General features: G+C 43.9%; 1 protein-coding gene across 1 annotated transcript in view; it reads right to left on the bottom strand.

Annotated features, from left to right (window-relative positions):
• Positions 1-17102, bottom strand: part of CREBL2 (cAMP responsive element binding protein like 2) — a 32696-nt gene extending 15594 nt beyond the window's left edge. Inside the window, exon 1 of the mRNA XM_025402737.1 lies at positions 16742-17102. Within this exon, the coding sequence (XP_025258522.1) occupies positions 16742-16756 (15 nt within the window). The 5' untranslated portion in view covers positions 16757-17102. The remainder of the gene's footprint in view (positions 1-16741) is intronic.
• Between the last annotated feature and the right edge of the window lie 224 nt (positions 17103-17326).

Genomic DNA, 17326 nt, shown 5'->3' with positions numbered 1-17326 from the left:
AGAAATTAAACATCTGATAAATGGAAAGGCAGCCCATGTTAGTGGGCTGGAAGATTTATTATTATTAAGAAAGCAATACTCTTCAAATTGATCTACAGTTTTGACAAAATTCCTATCAAAATCTCAGCTACCCTTTTGCTGAAATTGGCAGGCTAGTCCTAAAATTCACATGGAAATATAAGGGACCCAGAATAACCAAAACAATCTTTTTTTTTTTTTTTTTTGAGACAGAGTCTCACTCTGTCGCCCAGGCTGGAGTGCAGTGGCCGGATCTCGGCTCACTGCAAGCTCCGTGTCCCAGGTTTACACCATTGTTACACCATCTCGCCCGGCTAGTTTTTTGTATTTTTTAGTAGAGACGGGGTTTCACCGTGTTAGCCAGGATGGTCTCGATCTCCTGACCTCGTGATCCGCCCGTCTCGGCCTCCCAAAGTGCTGGGATTACAGGCTTCAGCCACCGCGCCCGGCCCAACCAAAACAATCTTGAAAAAGACATAAACTGGAGGGCTCACACTTTCTGATTTCAGAATTTATTAGAAAGCTACAATAATCAAGACAGTGCAAATATTGGCACAAGGACAGACATACAGACCAATGGAAAAGCACAGAGAATCCAGAAATAAATCCTTACATTTATGGTCAATTGATTTTTGACAAGGTGCCAAAGCAATTCAATGGGGGAAAGAACAGTCTCTTCAATAAAGGGTGCTGGGACAGGTAGATAGCCACTTGCGAAATAATTAAGTTGGATCCCTACCTTGTACCATATACAAAAATTAAAAATTGAACAAGCCGAGTGCAGTGGTTCACACCTGTAATCCCAGCACTTTGGGAGGCCAGGGCAGGAGGATCTTTTGAGCCCAGGAGGTCAAGACTGCAGTGAAGCTGGGTTTGTGCCACTGCACTCCAGCCTAGATGACAGGGTGAGAACCTGTCTCAAATTTTAAAAAAATAGAACAAAGGCCTAAATGTAAGACATAAAACTATAAAACTCTTAGAGGAAAAACAGAGGATTTATTCCTTATGACCTGGATTAGGCAATGGCTTCTTAGATATGATAAGCACAAGCTATCAAACTGTATTTCAAGGATAATCAAGGTAAAAAGACAACCCACAGAATGGGAGAAAATATTTGTAAATCATAAATATGGTAAGGGACTTGTATCTCGAATACATAAAGAACTCTTACAACTCAATAATAAAAAGACAATCCAATTTAAAAAAGGGGCAAGGATTTGAATACACATTTCTCCAAAGAAGATGTACAAATGCCAATAAGCAAATGAAAAAATACCAACATCATTAGTCATTAGGGAAATGTGAATCAAAACCACAAAATATATCACTTTACACCCACTAGGATGTTTACATAATAAAAAAGATAGCCAATGCCAAGCGTGGTGGCTTACACCTGTAATCCCAGCACTTTGGGAGGCTGAGGTGGGTGGATCACAATGTCAAGAGATTGAGACTATCCTGGCCAACATGGTGAAAGCCCATCTCTACTAAAAATAAAAAACAATTAGCTGGGCATGGTGGCGCACACCTGTAGGCCCAGCTACTCGGGAGGCTGAGGCAGGAGAATCACTTGAACCCGGGAGTCGGAGGTTGCAGTGAGCCGAGATTGTGCCACTGCACTACACCCTGGCAACAAAGTGAGAATCTGTCTCAAAAAAAAAAAAAAAAAGACAACCAATAACAACTACTGGTGCAGATGTGGAGAAAGTGAAATCCTCATACATTGCTGGTGGGAATGTAAAATGGTGCAGCCACTTTGGAAAACATTCTGGCAGCTCCTCAAAAAGTTAAACATAAAGTTTATAATCTAGCAATTCCAGTCCTAGGTATATTCCAAAAAGAAATGAAAACATATGTCCACATTAGAACTTGTATATCAACGTTCACAGCACCATTATTCATGATACCTAAAAAGCAGAAACAACCCAAATGTCCATCAACTGATGAATAGATAACAAAATGTAGTATATCCATACAATGGCCGGGCGCGGTGGCTCAAGCCTGTAATCCCAGCACTTTGGGAGGCCGAGACGGGCGGATCACGAGGTCAGGAGATCGAGACCATCCTGGCTAACACGGTGAAACCCCGTCTCTATTAAGAAATACAAAAAACTAGCCAGGCGAGGTGGCGGGCGCCTGTAGTCCCAGCTACTCGGGAGGCTGAGGCCGGAGAATGGCGTAAACCCGGGAGGCGGAGCTTGCAGTGAGCTGAGATCCGGCCACTGCAGTCCAGCCTGGGTGACAGAGCGAGACTCCGTCTCAAAAAAAAAAGAAAGTAACAATGTTTGCCGGGCGCGGTGGCTCAAGCCTGTAATCCCAGCACTTTGGGAGGCCGAGGCGGGCGGATCACGAGGTCAGGAGATCGAGACCATCCTGGCTAACATGGTGAAACCCCGTCTCTACTAAAAATACAAAAAACTAGCCGGGCGTGGTGGCGGGCGCCTGTAGTCCCAGCTACTCGGAGGCTGAGGCAGGAGAATGGCCTGAACCTGGGAGGCGGAGCTTGCAGTGAGCCGAGATCGCGCCACTGCACTCCAGCCTGGGTGACACAGCGCGAGACTCCGTCTCAAAAAAAAAAAAAAAAAAACTCTATTCCATACAATGGAACATTATTCAGCTATAAAATGGAATGAAGTATAGACACATGGTACAACAATGATAGCCTTGAAAACATTATGCTAGGTGAAAGAAGACAAATACAAAAGGCCACATATTGTATTATTCCAAATCTACAGAGACTTAAAGTAGATTAATGGTTGCTTAGGGCTGAGAAGGGAAGAAAAAAATGGGGAGTACCTGTTAATGGCCTCAGAGTTTCTTTTTTTCTTTTTTAAATTAACAGACTTTGTTTTTTACAGCTGTTTAGGTTTACAGGAAAATTAAGCTGAAAGTACAGCGAGTTCCCATACTATCCCCTTCTCCACTTTCACAGTTTCACCTATCATTAACATCTTTCGCCGGGCACGGTGGTGGCTCACGCCTGTAATCCCGGCACTTTGGAAGGCCGAGGTGGGTAGATCACGAAGTCAGGAGTTCAAGACCAGCCTGGCCAAGATGGTGAAACCCCGTCTCTACTAAAACTACAAAAACAGCCAGGCGTGGTGGTGGGCGCTTGTAACCCGGCTACTCTGGAGGCTGAGGCAGAGAACTGCTTGAACCCAGGAGGCAGAGGTTGCAGTGAGCCAAGATCGCACCACTGCACTCCAGCCTGGGCAACAGAGCGAGACTCCATCTCAAAAAAAAAAAATCTTTCATTAGTGTGGTACATTAATTACAATTGATGAACTAATGTTGATTTATTATTAGTAACTGAAGTCCACAGTTTACATTAGGGTTCACTCTTGGTGTGGTATATTCTATGTATTTTGATAAGCAGTATCATACAGAATAGTCTCACTGCCCTGAAAATCCCCTGTGCTCCATCTATTCCTCCTTCTTCCTCCGTCTCCTGAAACCCTGAACAATCACTGAACTTTTTACTATCTCTATAGTTTTGCCTTTTCCAAAATGGCTCCTTTCACTTAGCAACATGCATTTAAGGCTCCTCCATGACTTCTCGTGGCTTGATAGCTTGTTCCTTTTTTTCTTTATTTTTATTTTTTTTCTAAGAAACAGGGCCTCGCTATGTTGCCCAGGCTGGTCTCAGACTCTTGTTTTCAAGCTATCTTCCTGCCTCAGCCTCCCAAGTAGCTGGAATTACACGTGCACCTAGCAACTCACTTCTTTTTACTGCTAAATAGTATTCCACTGGAGGGATGTACCACAGTTTGTTATAAGAGCCTCTTCTTGGAGTGATGGAACTGTTCTGGAATTAGATAGTGATGATCATTGCACAACTCTGTGAATATACTACAAATCACAGGATGAACAAATTAAAAGGTGAATTTTATGGTTTGTGAATTACCTTTCAACAAAGCTATTATTTTTTAAAAAGACATGGTTGCCTAGTGAACCTGAAAAAGCAAAAAGAATAGCTGAAAGGGAAGAATCAAGGTAGCACAGATACAGAAGCTTATGAGGAGAATGAGTATTCTGGAGGGGAGTGGTCAAGCATAAGGTTCTAACTCACGAGTTTTAAGGTTGAGAATTAAGATAAAACTGGATTTAATCATTGCTGATAATTCTAAAATTAACCATTATAGCAAAAGACAAAATAGAAACCAGTCTGCAAAGGCCTGAGAAAATTATGGATGGCCTAAGCTTCACAGTCAACAAGTTTAACTTCCACAGAAACAGAACACATAATTATAGTTGCATGCTCTTTAGGAGTTAACTGGGGCTTCTTAAAATGAAGAAGTCTCTAGTACCCACATTTAATCCTATTCCAAAGATTCTTGGACCATTTACTTCCCATTTTTCAGGACAAACAGAATAAAAACATAAGTTCGGGGCTAAATCAGGGTGTGTGGTCATAAAGCGCTCATTATGAACAAGGCCTTGAATGAGGCCTACACGCTATCTCATGTTATTTCACACTACCTCAGATGAGGTAAGCAGTATTACCCTCATCTTTTTCAGGTAAAGAGGGGCACATTAATTCCTTTATTCAATGACCTTTATTAAATACTCACTTTGTCCCAAACACTGTAAAACTTTAGGGATAAATATAAAGCAATAGGACCCTTAACCTTCGTGCATTTAGACTAGTGAAAAGCAGCAGATATGAAACAAACAGTAACACTGCAGACAGCAGAATATCAATGTAGACAAGAATGCTGGTGGTGGAGGGATGTGTATACACAGACATGGATATGTGATCTCTTCATTTCATAGATGACAAGATTTTAGTCCAGAGACTTCCATCAGAGCAGGGACTAGAACCCAAGTCCCCAGATTTGTATCATGGCAGCCTGTCAGAAGGTAATCACACATGCCTATTCCCATCCACATCCCAGACAGGACGCATTAACCTGATCAGATAATTCCTTGAAAAAGCTCTAACACTGACAGGTGCATTAAATACACTGTTGTATTTATGATACATGGTTATTCATTTAATGCAACTCACTTTGATATTAGGCACTCAGTTAAGGGGTGTGCTGAGGAGGTTAACTAACAAACTTTTTCATGTTACACCTCACTGAAGTTTCCCTCTACTACTGTGATTCTCCATGCCCACCCACTAAAGTGATGCCATTGTATTCCTTTATAAACCTCTGATTTCTCTCTTCTTCACCATTCCTACTGACAGGGACAGGAGACAGAAAATTCTAGACAGAAAAGGGTGGGTCCCCGACAAAACCCATCCTCAAGCCGAAAAGCCTGAAATGACGGCCCAAAATGAGAACTTACATCCCTGTTTTCCCACTCAAATGTTGCCTTTTCCTAAGCCACCCATGGCCCTGCCACACCCCATCCTGTGCCTATAAAACCCCCAAACTCAGCTGGTAGACGAGACTACAACTAGATGTCAGAGAGCAGCAGCTTGACTTCAGAGGAATGGCTTGATGGCGTAACTTCAGAGAAGAGTCTGGCTGGAGACAGCTGGACTTCAAGGGAAGATTACTTACCAGTCCCATCCCCTTTTCAGTTCCCCCTCCTGCTGAGAACCACTTTCATCAGCAATAAAATCCCCCGCATTCACCATCCTTCAATTCATTTGTGTGACCTCATTTACCTGGACGATGGATAAGAGCTTGGGAGCCACAAGTGTAGAAACAAAAGGCAGTCACACTGGCCCTTTGCCCTTGCTGGTGGAGGGCAGTTGCCTCACAAGAAAAGGCAAAGGGTCCACTGAGCTATTAATGGTTGAGCCATCCACGGATGGCAGAGCTCAAAGAGCACTGTAACACTCCCTCTGGGGCTTCAGAAGTCTCAGGCACCCCTACCTGGATGCTGTCTTTGGGTCTGCAGAAAGTTCACTCCTGCCAGCACCAAAGCAGCTGGCCGATTCCAGTGCTCATTCATTCCAGTTCCCTCACTTGTTTGCTCACATGCTCCCTACTGCAAGGAGCTGAGAGTGGTGGGTTGAGTATATGAGGCACTCCTGTAGTGAGTCCTGCGAAAGGGTCCAGGAAATATCCTGCTTCACTGACACCCCAACACCAGTCAGGGCACTACTCACAGGTTGTTACAATAGGTGCCCAGTGCATCTCCCCACCATCTCCCCTTTTCCACCCCACTTCCCTAGTCAATCCATTTTGCAAGAGCTGCCAGATTAACCTTTCTTTTCAAGGGTGTTTTTCTTCACTGTAAAAAAGTAATACCTGATCATTATAGAAATAACAAATTTTCTCTAATGGCCCTGGCCATGTCACCCTCAAGTTCAAGAAGAGACCTCTGGCTCAGCACTACTTACAAAGTCATCATATCCATTATACTCATTTCTTGGGGCTGCTGTAACAAATTACCACAAATGTGGTGGCTTAAACCCAGAAATTTATTCTCTGGCTCTGGAAGTCCAGACTGGGGCAGTCTGGCGGAGCTGCATTCCCTCTGCAGGCCATGGGGGAGAATCTATTCTTTGCCTCTCCAGCTTCTGGTGGCTGCCAGCATTCCTTGACTTGTGGCCACATCACTCCAATCTGCCTCAGTGGTCACACTGCTTCCTCATCTGTCCATCAAAGCTCCCTCTGCCTCAGTCTTAAAAGGACACTTGTCACTGGATTTAGGGCCTATCTAGATAATGGAGGATAAGCTCCTCCTCTCAAAATTCTTAATCACATCTTTTGCCATCCAAGGTAATATTCACTGTTTTACCATATAAGGTGATAACCACAGGTTCCAGGGATTCAGACACGGACATACTGTTTGAGGGGCCACCATTCAGCCCACTGCATCCAGGATTCCTGCACAAAGCCAGTTCTCTAGCAGGCACCCTCTGTATCAACTCAAGCCAGTCTCCCTAGAGACCACTAGCCTGAACTCCATCCCCTGCACTTCTAACTATACCTACATTTCTATTTTCCCTCTATCCTCCCACCATCCAAAAGGGCAAATCTTGTTTTGTTAAGATCAGCTCTAGCCCTCTTTCTCTGAAGCTCTCACTGACCACCACCCTCAATCCATAAGTCATTTTTCTTCAAAGTCCTGGAACACAGAGTTAATATCACACTGAATTTATATGCTTTGTTAAATTGTTTTTTTAGTGGACTCACACATTTTTCTATCTCCCCAAGTAGTCTGAGCTCCTCAAGCACAGAAGCTATGTTTTCTACTCTTTTGCAATCCCACAGTGTCCAGCACAGAGCCAGGCATTTAAGAGATATTTATTAAAAGATTGATAATTTAATGAATAAATGAAAAAGAAAAATCAGCAATATTTTGAAAGTGCTTCAAATTGATACTACTACCACCAACAACTTTAAAGCTGATAAAAGGAAATGCTCCTTCTCAGGGATGTGAAATCTGAAAACCAATTAAGAACGCTTCTTTTATCACCCTTTTTACACTTATTTACATCCTGATGCTCTAATTAAGGCGACTACTAAAAGTTTCAAGTTGTTAAAGTTAAGAGAACTACTGTATCTAGATGAAGAAGTACCAGCAGCCTCAGCCAAAAAGGAAAACAGGAGGGCCTGTTTTGTCTTTCTCTTAAAAACATAAAGAGAAAAGTTATCTCCCACGGATTAAAGAAAAATAAGATAAATATGAATGTGGCTAGCCACTGCTCTTTACCACTTTAAAGAAAAAACAAAACAAGCAGTGGCATTTTCATTTGATGTTAAGGCTCCCATAACTTCCTTCACAGCTGTGGGTTAGGCTTCTTCTCTTTTTTTATTTGCCAGATCTACAGAAAGCAGCAAAGTCTACTCACATCTTCCTGCTGTTACCTTTCTGCCAGTTTTTCTAGTCGACAGGAGAAAGATCAAGTAGGCATCTCTAGCCTGAGAGTTAACTTCTGCCTCTCCTCTCCCAACCCCATCCCTTCCCCCATCCCCTGCAACTGGTAAGTCCTCTTTTTAAAAGTCTCTCCACTCTTAGATGGCACAACAGCCCTGTCTTCTGGTTCTCTTACGTCACTGACCTCTCTTTTCAGTTTATTTTGCTGAGTCCTATTCTTCAGGAATCTTCTGATCACTTTAGAGTTTTCCAGGGCTCTCTTTAGCTCTCTATTCTCTCCACTCTTTATCCTTTCGGAATTTTAAGCACGCCGCATCAACTGCAACTTACACTGTAAAGTCTCTAATATGGTCTTCAGGCCTTTCTTCTGCACAATCTAACCAGACCGATGAGAATTCAAAAAAGACCAGGATTTATTGAACTCAGTATGTATTAAGTTCTTTTGGTATGGGATCATACATATACTACATTTAATTCTCACAATAACTCAATAAGGTCCTTGTTAACACACCCAATCTGTATCTGAAGAAAGTAGTATCTGAAGAGATTAAATAATCTGTCCAAAATCACAACAGTTTGAAAGGGTGAAAATGAGATTTGAACTCAAGTCATATGCTAAAACCCATGTTCTTTCATAATTGGACCATCTGCCTCTGGTCTTGTCCCAGTTCCTACATTTTCACCCTAATCTGTTCTCCATATAGGCACTGGCATTTTTCTTCAAAAACACAAATCTGATTTTGTCACTTCTGCTTTAAAACCCTTCAATGGCTCCCCAACATCTATGGCCTTGGTTTTTCAAACCTCATTACACATAAGAGCCACTCAACTGGGAAGCCACTCACAAAATTCCCAGACCCTATCCTGAAAGAATCTGATTCACCAGGTCTCTTCCACTCTGAAAAATACTGACCCAAATTTCTCAGCCTTGTTTACCACGTATATTGTAATTTGGTCCCTGCTTATCTTTCATCCTCATCTCTGACCACACCTCTACTTGTGCTTTATGCTGTAGTTCAGGGTTAATAAATTACCGCCCTGCTGGCAACCCAAATACAGCCTACTGCCAGTTTTTTTTTTTTCTTTTTTTTTGAGACAGAGTTTTGCTCTTGTTGCCCAGGCTAGAGTGCAATGGTGCGATCTCGGCTCACTGCAGCCTCCGCCTTCTGGGTTCAAGCAATTCTCCTGCCTCAGCCTCCCGAGTGGCTGGGATGACAGGCATGCACCACCACGTCCAGCTAATTTTACATTTTTAGTAGAGACGGGGTTTCTCCATGTTGGTCAGGCTGGTCTCGAACTCCTGACCTCTGGTGATCTGCCCACCTTGGCCTCCCAAAATGCTGGCTCATGCCTGTACATGAGCCACTGTGCCTGGCCCAGTTTTTGAAAATAAAGTTTTACTGGAACACAGCCATGCCCATTCATTATATTCTGCTTATGGTTGCTTTCATGATACAATGGCAGAGTGGAATAATTCCAACAGAGACAATATGGTGTGCACGGCCCTTTACAGAAAGTCTGTCGATCCTTCTCCAGCTGTACCAAAATACTTACTGTACTGTGCAAGATGCTTTAGTACACGATATTCCATCTTTCCTGTTTTGGAGGGGACTCCAGTTCTTTAAAGACTCATTCCTACTCTGTAAACCCATGTCTGACATACTTCGACAGCTAAGCATCCACTCTTAGTGCCCCAAAAGAACTTTGCCTCTATTGCCCTCATTTTCTACCTCACCATATCGTAATTACTTTTCTATCTGTCTGCCTCACCCAATAAAATGTTCCCTGAGAACAGTTACAAACTCTCAATCATCTTTGCAACTCCAATGCCTAGCACAATGCCTCATACATATTAGGTGTCCAACAAATGTTGGATGAATTAATAAATACACTTTCCTGAAAATCTTAGAGGACAAAACATTCTGAATAAGGTTATTTAAACTTAGATTAAATTTAGATTAAGGTTATTTAAACTTAGATTTCAACTGGTTTCTGTGGTATTTAAATTACTCCTTGGTTTCTGAATTATCCGTAGAGGTACTCAAGTTGAAATGTGCATGTAACCTAGACAAAGAAAGGCAGCCGGGCATGGTGGCTCACGTCTGTAGTAATCTCAGCACTTTGGGAGGACGAGATGGGCAGATTGCTTGAGCTCGGGAGTTTGAAACCAGCCTGGACAACACAGGCTGTCTCTACAAAAAATATTTTTAAATTAATCAAGAGTGGTAGCAGGCGCCTGTGGTCCCAGCTATTCCAGAGGCTGAAGTGGGAGGATCACTTGAGCCAGGGAGGTGGAGGCTGCGGTGAACCATGATTGCACCACTGTGCCCAGCCCGGGCGACAGAGTGAGACCGTTTCAAAAAAAAAAAAAGAAAAGAAAAGAAAGAAAGCACATAAGCACATTAATGTCTACTGTCAGAGATTTGTTTAATAGATGACATGGCTCTTTTGTCTTGGTCTTCTAGAAAGTGTTGATGTGAGTAAGAGGACAGGAAAAGCAGAAAATGTCTGGGCTATAAGGCACGGCCCAAGGAAGGTAACTCCAACTGCACCGGAGGATGGTTAAGGAGCCAAAGAATATATGCGAGAATGTCAAGGAGATTTTTTTGCCAAATTAAAAAATTTTTTGAGAACCAGCACTACTCAGAACTGAAAAGAATCAGAAGACTTTGGCAGAGGAAGGGGGTTAAAAGGGTAAGGAAAGTGCAAGAAACCTCATTTCCAGATAATCACGTAGAACACAAAGTAGAAAAGAAGTGTGGAAGGAAATGGCAGCCCATATTGGCATGCTGCAGCCATCAGCCAGCCCACTCCTGCATCAGTCCCTCAACTGGATCTTGACACCTTAGGATATTTCAATTTATTCATGTGTTCATTCAATAAACATAAAGTCCAACATAAAATAAAAAATGAGAACTTTCTATCTATGATCAAAGCCTCTGAAAATAACACATTTCTATTTTCTAATTGAATGTAGCAGGTCAAGGGAGAACAAACTTTCTTTTTTTTTTTTTGAGACAGAGTCCAGCTCCATTGCCCAGGATGGAGTGCAGTGGCACAATCTTGGCTCACAGCAACCTCCACCTCCTGGGCTTATGCAATTCTCATGCCTCAGCCTCCCTCCTGAGTAGCTGGGATTACAGCTACATACCACCACACCTGGATAATTTTTGTATTTTTTGAAGAGATGGGGTTTCACCATGTTGCCCATGCTGATCTTGAACTCCTGAACTCAATTCACCCACCTCAGTCTCTCAAAGTGCTGGAATTACAGGCATGAGCCACCACACCTGGCCAAGGAGAAGAGATTTTCATAAAAACAAGTACTTTTTCCTAGTGGTAAACATGGAGGTGGCCTCAGGAGACTACCTTTCTCACACTATCTAACAGTTAATGACAGAGCTTAAGTTCATTTTATGTCCCACCCCACTGCCCCTGTCCCATCTGGGGCACAGTCTGGAGCCAAGGGTAGTATAGGTGCTACAAATCTTATACAACAGCATATACTTAGGAATTACTAAAATGAGCATCTCAGGGACCTACTGCACTGTGCAAAGGCCCAAGGAATCACTGTTAGGTAATATAATAATGGTAACGTGTTTTGAGAGCCTACTATGTTTTAGAGTCTGTACTAGAGCTTTAAATGTATCATCCCTAATCCTCACCAAAACCTCACCTATTGGCCACATTTAACAGATAAGGATATGGAAGCTCAAAAAAGTAAATAAATTAGCCAAGATTTTTTTCCTTCCCAACAAGCCTAGTAGGAGATCTACTCAGTTAGCAATTGAGCTCTGCTACTTAACACTTTCCTAAACCCCACTTTGAGATGCCCAATCTATCTCTTGCTTTATTTCTCTCATTTGCCATGGTAAGTACGTGCTGGCTGGTTTGCTCAGCTGGAGCACACTGATTAATAAAGCCTGAGCACATCAGGGCCATCTCCTTCATGTCACCCTGATCCAATTTAATTCAATCTCTATTAATGAGTACTTGATGCTGTATTAGGCATACTGCTAGAAACTTGGGAGGCAAAGCTGTTCCCCATTCAAATTCGTCCTGCTCTCACTCCAGCCGGCTAGATGGCAGAGTGTGGAGAACTCTCAGCAAATTCATTTATCACCACTGGTAAAAACAACTCAGAATACAAAATCTTTATAAAGGGAGGTCCTCACATCATCATCATCATCATCATCATCATGTTTCCTGACCTACTCAGTCAAATACTACCTCTCTATAACTGCTGTTCCTGCCTACTCTGTCCTCTTCCTGTTGCCCTGGTCTTGCTGTCAGCCAGTTTGTCATCCTTTATGCTCTCACTGGCACAGCCACCACACTTCCAAACCCCAATTCTCGTCTTCCCTTACACTGAGGAAAATGGAACCAGAGACTGACTCATACAGAATGTGAGGGAAAAGTATGTTTTGTGTGTATGTCTGTATATACTAGGAGGACAGTACAATTTTGTGGGATTATAACTAGGGCACAGAAAAGGCAGGGCTGGGAGCTGCCAAAGCCTTACATAAGGACAGTTTCACAGTGCCTGACTGTTGAAGGAGAGTCCAGTATTGTACATGACATGTAAATATTACTCATCTACAACTACAACATGAATTCGAAGTGCAAGTAGAGTACTCCAGAGGCACTCTCCATCCAGAGACATTTAAAATGAATTTTCTTTTTGATACTCACTAAGGTTTTTAAAGCTGCTAGTTTCTAAGTACTTATAAAAACAATGAATTAATAAAGAGTGAGAATCGAATTCATTGTGCTTACCTGTGTATCCTTCAGGAAGTAATTCACGGATAGCTTACCCTCAAATTTTAACTTCACTCTTTTAGGCTAAACAGTGGCATTTTGAACCTTCCTTCACCCCACCAGATTGCTGGTTTTAGAAATAACCTTTATGTGATCTTACAGCTAAGTAAAATAGCCCAGAATCCTATGTATTTTTCTTGGACTTATTCGAAATTATTGAAGACCTTCAGTAAGCTGTTAAATGTTGCAAAGGTCTGAAAAGGAAAAAACTGAAAACCAGAAAGAATATATTCTGAATCTCAAGTTAGGAAAAATAAAGAACAATACGTTCTTCTACCATCCTTAAACACCCATAACATTAGTATTATTTTCTGGACAAGATAATGGACACAGCATTAAGATTTAATTTCAAAATTAACACTGAAAGATCAAGCTAGCAAAGACTTTTATGATATATTATTTCTGCCTTTTGGCTGGAACTGCCATCTTCCAGTAATTCACCAAAATGATGAACACAAAGGGAAAGAGAAAAGGCACCAACAGATGTTCTCCAGGCCTTTTAGAACGCATGGAGTTGTTCCTTTGACCACACACATGGAAACCTACAAGAAAGGTGATATTGTAGCCGGGCGCACTGGCTCACACCTGTAATCCCAGTACTTTGGGAGGCCGACACGGGTAGATCACAAGGTCAGGAGATCAAGACCATCCTGGCCAACATAGTGAAGTCCCAGCTCTACTAAAAATACAAAAATTAGCTGGGCATAGTGGCACATGCCTGTAATCCCAGCTACTCGGCAGGCTGAGGCAGGAGAATTGCTTGAAACAGGGAGTCAGAGGTTGCAGTGAGCCAAGATTGTACCACTACACTCCAGCCTGGTGACAGAGCGAGACTGCGTCTCAAAGAAAAAAAAAAAAGAAGGGTGATATTGTAGACATCAATGGAATGGGCACTGTTTAATAAGGAATGGCCTACACAGATCACCTGAAGTGAGGAGTTCCAGACCAGCCTGGCCAACATGATGAAACCCTGTCTCTGCTAAAACATGCAAAAAGTTGGCCAGGTGCAATGGCTCACGCCTGTAATCTCAGCACTTTGGGAGGCCAAGGTGGGTGGATCACTTGAGGCCACAAGTTCCAGACCAGCCTGGCCAACATGGCAAACCCTGTCTCTAATAAAAATACAAAAATTAATCAGTTGTGGTGGCATGCACCTGTAATCCCAGCTACTCAGGAGGCTGAGGCAGGAGAATCACCTGAACCCTGGAGGCAGAGTTTACAGTGAGCCAAGATTGCACTACTGCATCAAGCCTGGGCAACAGAGCAAGACCCTGTCTCAAAAAAAAAATTAGCCGGGCATGGTGACCCATGCCTGTAGTCACACCTACTAGCGAGGCTAGGGCAGGAGAATAGCTTGAACCCAGGAGGCAGAGATTGCAGTGAGCTAAGATCATGCCACTGCACTCCAGCCTGGGAACAGAGACTCCATCTCAAAAAAAAAAAAAAAAAAAAAAAAAGGAATGCCCTACAAATCTTACTATGGCAAAACTGGAAGTCTACAATGTTACCCAGCATTCTGTTGGCACTGTTGTAAACAAAAAAAGAAAAGATTCTTGCCAAGAGAATTAATGTGTGTATTGAGCTTTTTAAGTACTCTTAAGAGCTGACAGCTTCCAGAAACATGTGAAGGAAAATGATCAGAAACAGAAGCCAGTGAGACCCTCATCTCTGCAAAAAATTAGCTGGGCGTGGATGTGAATTCCTGTAGTCCCAGTCACTTGGGAGGCTGAGGTGGAGGACTGCTTTGAGCCCAGGAGTTCAAGGCTGCAGTGAGCTGTGATCACAGCAACGCACTCCAGCCTGGGCAACAGTGCAAAACCCTATCTCAAAAAAAAAAAAGTAAACTAAAAAAGAAAGGTACCTGAGTTCAATTGAAGCACCAGTCTGCTCCACCAGTGAAAAAGAGCCTGAGCTACTGGAACTTATTCCCTATGAATTCATGGCATAATAGGGGTAAAAAAGACGAAAGGTATAAAAACATTTCTCTTCATTGAGTAGAAGTGTGATGTCCTGGCCGGGCGCGGTGGCTTATACCTGTATTCCTGGCACTTCGGGAGGCCAAGGTGGGTGGATCACCTGAGGTCCCTCAGGAGTTTGAGACCAGCCTTACCAACATGGTGAAACCCTGTCTCTACTAAAAATAAAAATTTAGCTGGGTGTGCAGACACGCCTGCAGTCCCAGCTACTCAGGAGGCTGAGGCAGGAGAATTGCTTGAACTCAGGAGGCGGAGGATGCAGTGAGCCGAGAACGTGTCACTGCACTCCAGCCTGGGCCACAGAGCGAGACTCCGTCTCAAAAAAAAAGAAGTGTGATGTCCCCCCCCCAAAGAAATACTCAAAGCAAAAAAAAAAAAAAAAAAATTACTTGCTGATTTTTCTGGAAAACTTTCAGAACGCTCCCCTTCTGTCTTGGAAATACCACTTCCCCAATATCATACCCCACGAATGTTACTATGGCAAAACTGGAAGAGTCTACAATGTTATCCCGCATTCTGTTGGCACTGTTGTAAACGAACAAGGGCAAGATTCTTGTCAAGGGAATTAATGTGTGTACTGAGCATACTAAGCACTCTAAGAGCCGATAGCTTCCTGAAACGTGCCCCACTTCTGTCTTGGAAATACCACTTCCTATTAAGAGGGGTTTACTACTTCACAAGCAATCCGTTCCTCTAGGTGAGTCCCAATTCCAGAGTACTGCACTGGGTTTTCCCTTCCATCTGTCACTTCCTCACAGCCTTCTACATGAAGAGGAAGAGAAAACAAGAAAGAAAGAATAAAACAAGGAACACAGAGAAGTTGGAAATTTTTTGAATCTCTCTGAGGATATGTGAAACACAAACTGCAGCAGCAGCAAAAAAAGACACCCAAAGGCCAAGCTATCATAAAGAGTATGCCAGAGACTGTGAAACAGAAGACGCTGAGAAGCACAAAGGATGGCTTTTACTTTAAAAACTGGCAGATTTTAGAGGTCTGATTCCTTAAAATAAAAAAGTCCAATTCCAAAACAACCTGAAACATCAATAAGCAAATCCCTGAGCATCCCTATCTTCAGGAAATAAAACTAAACAACACTAATGTGGGTAGAGGTAAAGACAGAAAGGCGGCCAGGCGCGGTGGCTCACGCCTGTAATCCCAGCACTTTGGGAGGCCAAGGCGGGCGGATCACCTGAGGTTGGGAGTTCGAGACCAGCCCGACCAACATGAAGAAACTCTGTCTCAACTAAAAATACAAAATTAGCCGGGCGTGGTGGTGCATGCCTGTAATCCCAGCTACCCGGGAGGCTGAGGCAGGAGAATCACTTGAACCCGGGAGGCAGGAGAAAAGCTTGAGCTCCGGAGGCGGAGGTTGTGGTGGGCCGAGATCGCGCCATTTCACTCCAGCCTGGGCAACCAGAGCGAAACTCAGTCTCAATAAATAAAGACAGAAAGGCTATACATAAACTATTTGGATTAACCAATAATGAACGTTATCTATTATCTTACAATCATAAAGTAAGTGATTTGGACAGGGAAACTGGATGGTGATGGGATACTAAGGTTAACAAGAGAAAAATCACTATTTTTTAGAGAAGGCTTTCTAGACGAGGTTAAACTCCAGACTGGCCAAATAGCAACAGGAGTTTAGCAGTGTTCCAACCAACCGCAGGAAAATAGCTCAGAGGGGGAGTGAACTGATTATATGAATGGTGCATTGAGTAAGGGAGCCTGAGAGAAGAAAGGGGAATCGTCAAGGGGAATAAGACTGGTTCAGAGTGCACTAAAGTCTCCAAACTGGAGAGAAGGTAGGAGGCAGCAAAAGAGTGCAAGAAGAAAAAGTACAGTCGTTTCTTCACTTATCTCGACAGGCAAGTTAAGGACTAGGGGTTGCACTACCTGGAAAGCTAGCAAACAGGGTTGCCCTGGGAGTGAAAAATTTCCAGAGAGGGCCCTTCCTGGAAAAAAGCAGCCCCGGTGTTCCCTAATTTCCTGGCTAGGTACCATCGGGCAGTGACTGGAGAGGCGCAGGTATGTTTTAGGCAGGTGTCTCTTGGGTGTTGGCGTGGACTACATAGCAGAGGTTCAGCCGCGGGACTAGCAATTGAGCGACAAGCAGGCGGCGGCGCGTGCAAACCACAAGACTTACCTTACTGTCATCCATCTCGGCAGACAGGCTGGCCTGGCCGGGCACTCCCTCCCGGAGCCCTCCCCCGGCTCAGCCGGCCTGGCCCGGCCCCCGCCCCGAGGAAGAAGGGGATATGGTTCTGGCTGCCTCCTCCTCTCGCCTAACAGTTCGCTTCCCTGATGCCACAGTCACGGGGACTAGGGCCCAGTTCAGGAATGGCAGAGCGGACCCTGGAGGCGGCCCCAAACGCCTCCCTTCGCCGCCGCCGCCTCCTCCTCCCCCTCCATGACAGTCTCTGGGTGTTTACAGACGCTCTGGAGAGCCGCCGAGACCGGAGAGTGGGCGGGTGCGCCACACGCGGAATGGCCCCTTCGGCTGCCGTAGCACCGCGGCATTCTGGGAATTGTGGTTTTTCTTATCACAGTCTCTGCGCTGCTGACTGGAAAAAAAACTACAATGTCCACATAGCCTCATTCAGGGGCAGCTGTTTTCCTTTTGCCTACTAGCTAACGCTGAGGAGGCGGGGCCGGGCTGGAGGCCCAAAGTGCGCCTGACCTGATGTTTCGGCTCTTTAGTGCCAGGGCCTGGAATGGCAGGGAGGGGAGT

The sequence above is a fragment of the Theropithecus gelada genome, chromosome 11 (assembly GCF_003255815.1).
Source record: "Theropithecus gelada isolate Dixy chromosome 11, Tgel_1.0, whole genome shotgun sequence".
Classification (NCBI taxonomy): domain Eukaryota; kingdom Metazoa; phylum Chordata; class Mammalia; order Primates; family Cercopithecidae; genus Theropithecus; species Theropithecus gelada.
Note: the sequence above shows the minus strand (reverse complement) of the source record. Positions and strands in the feature narration are given on the sequence as shown.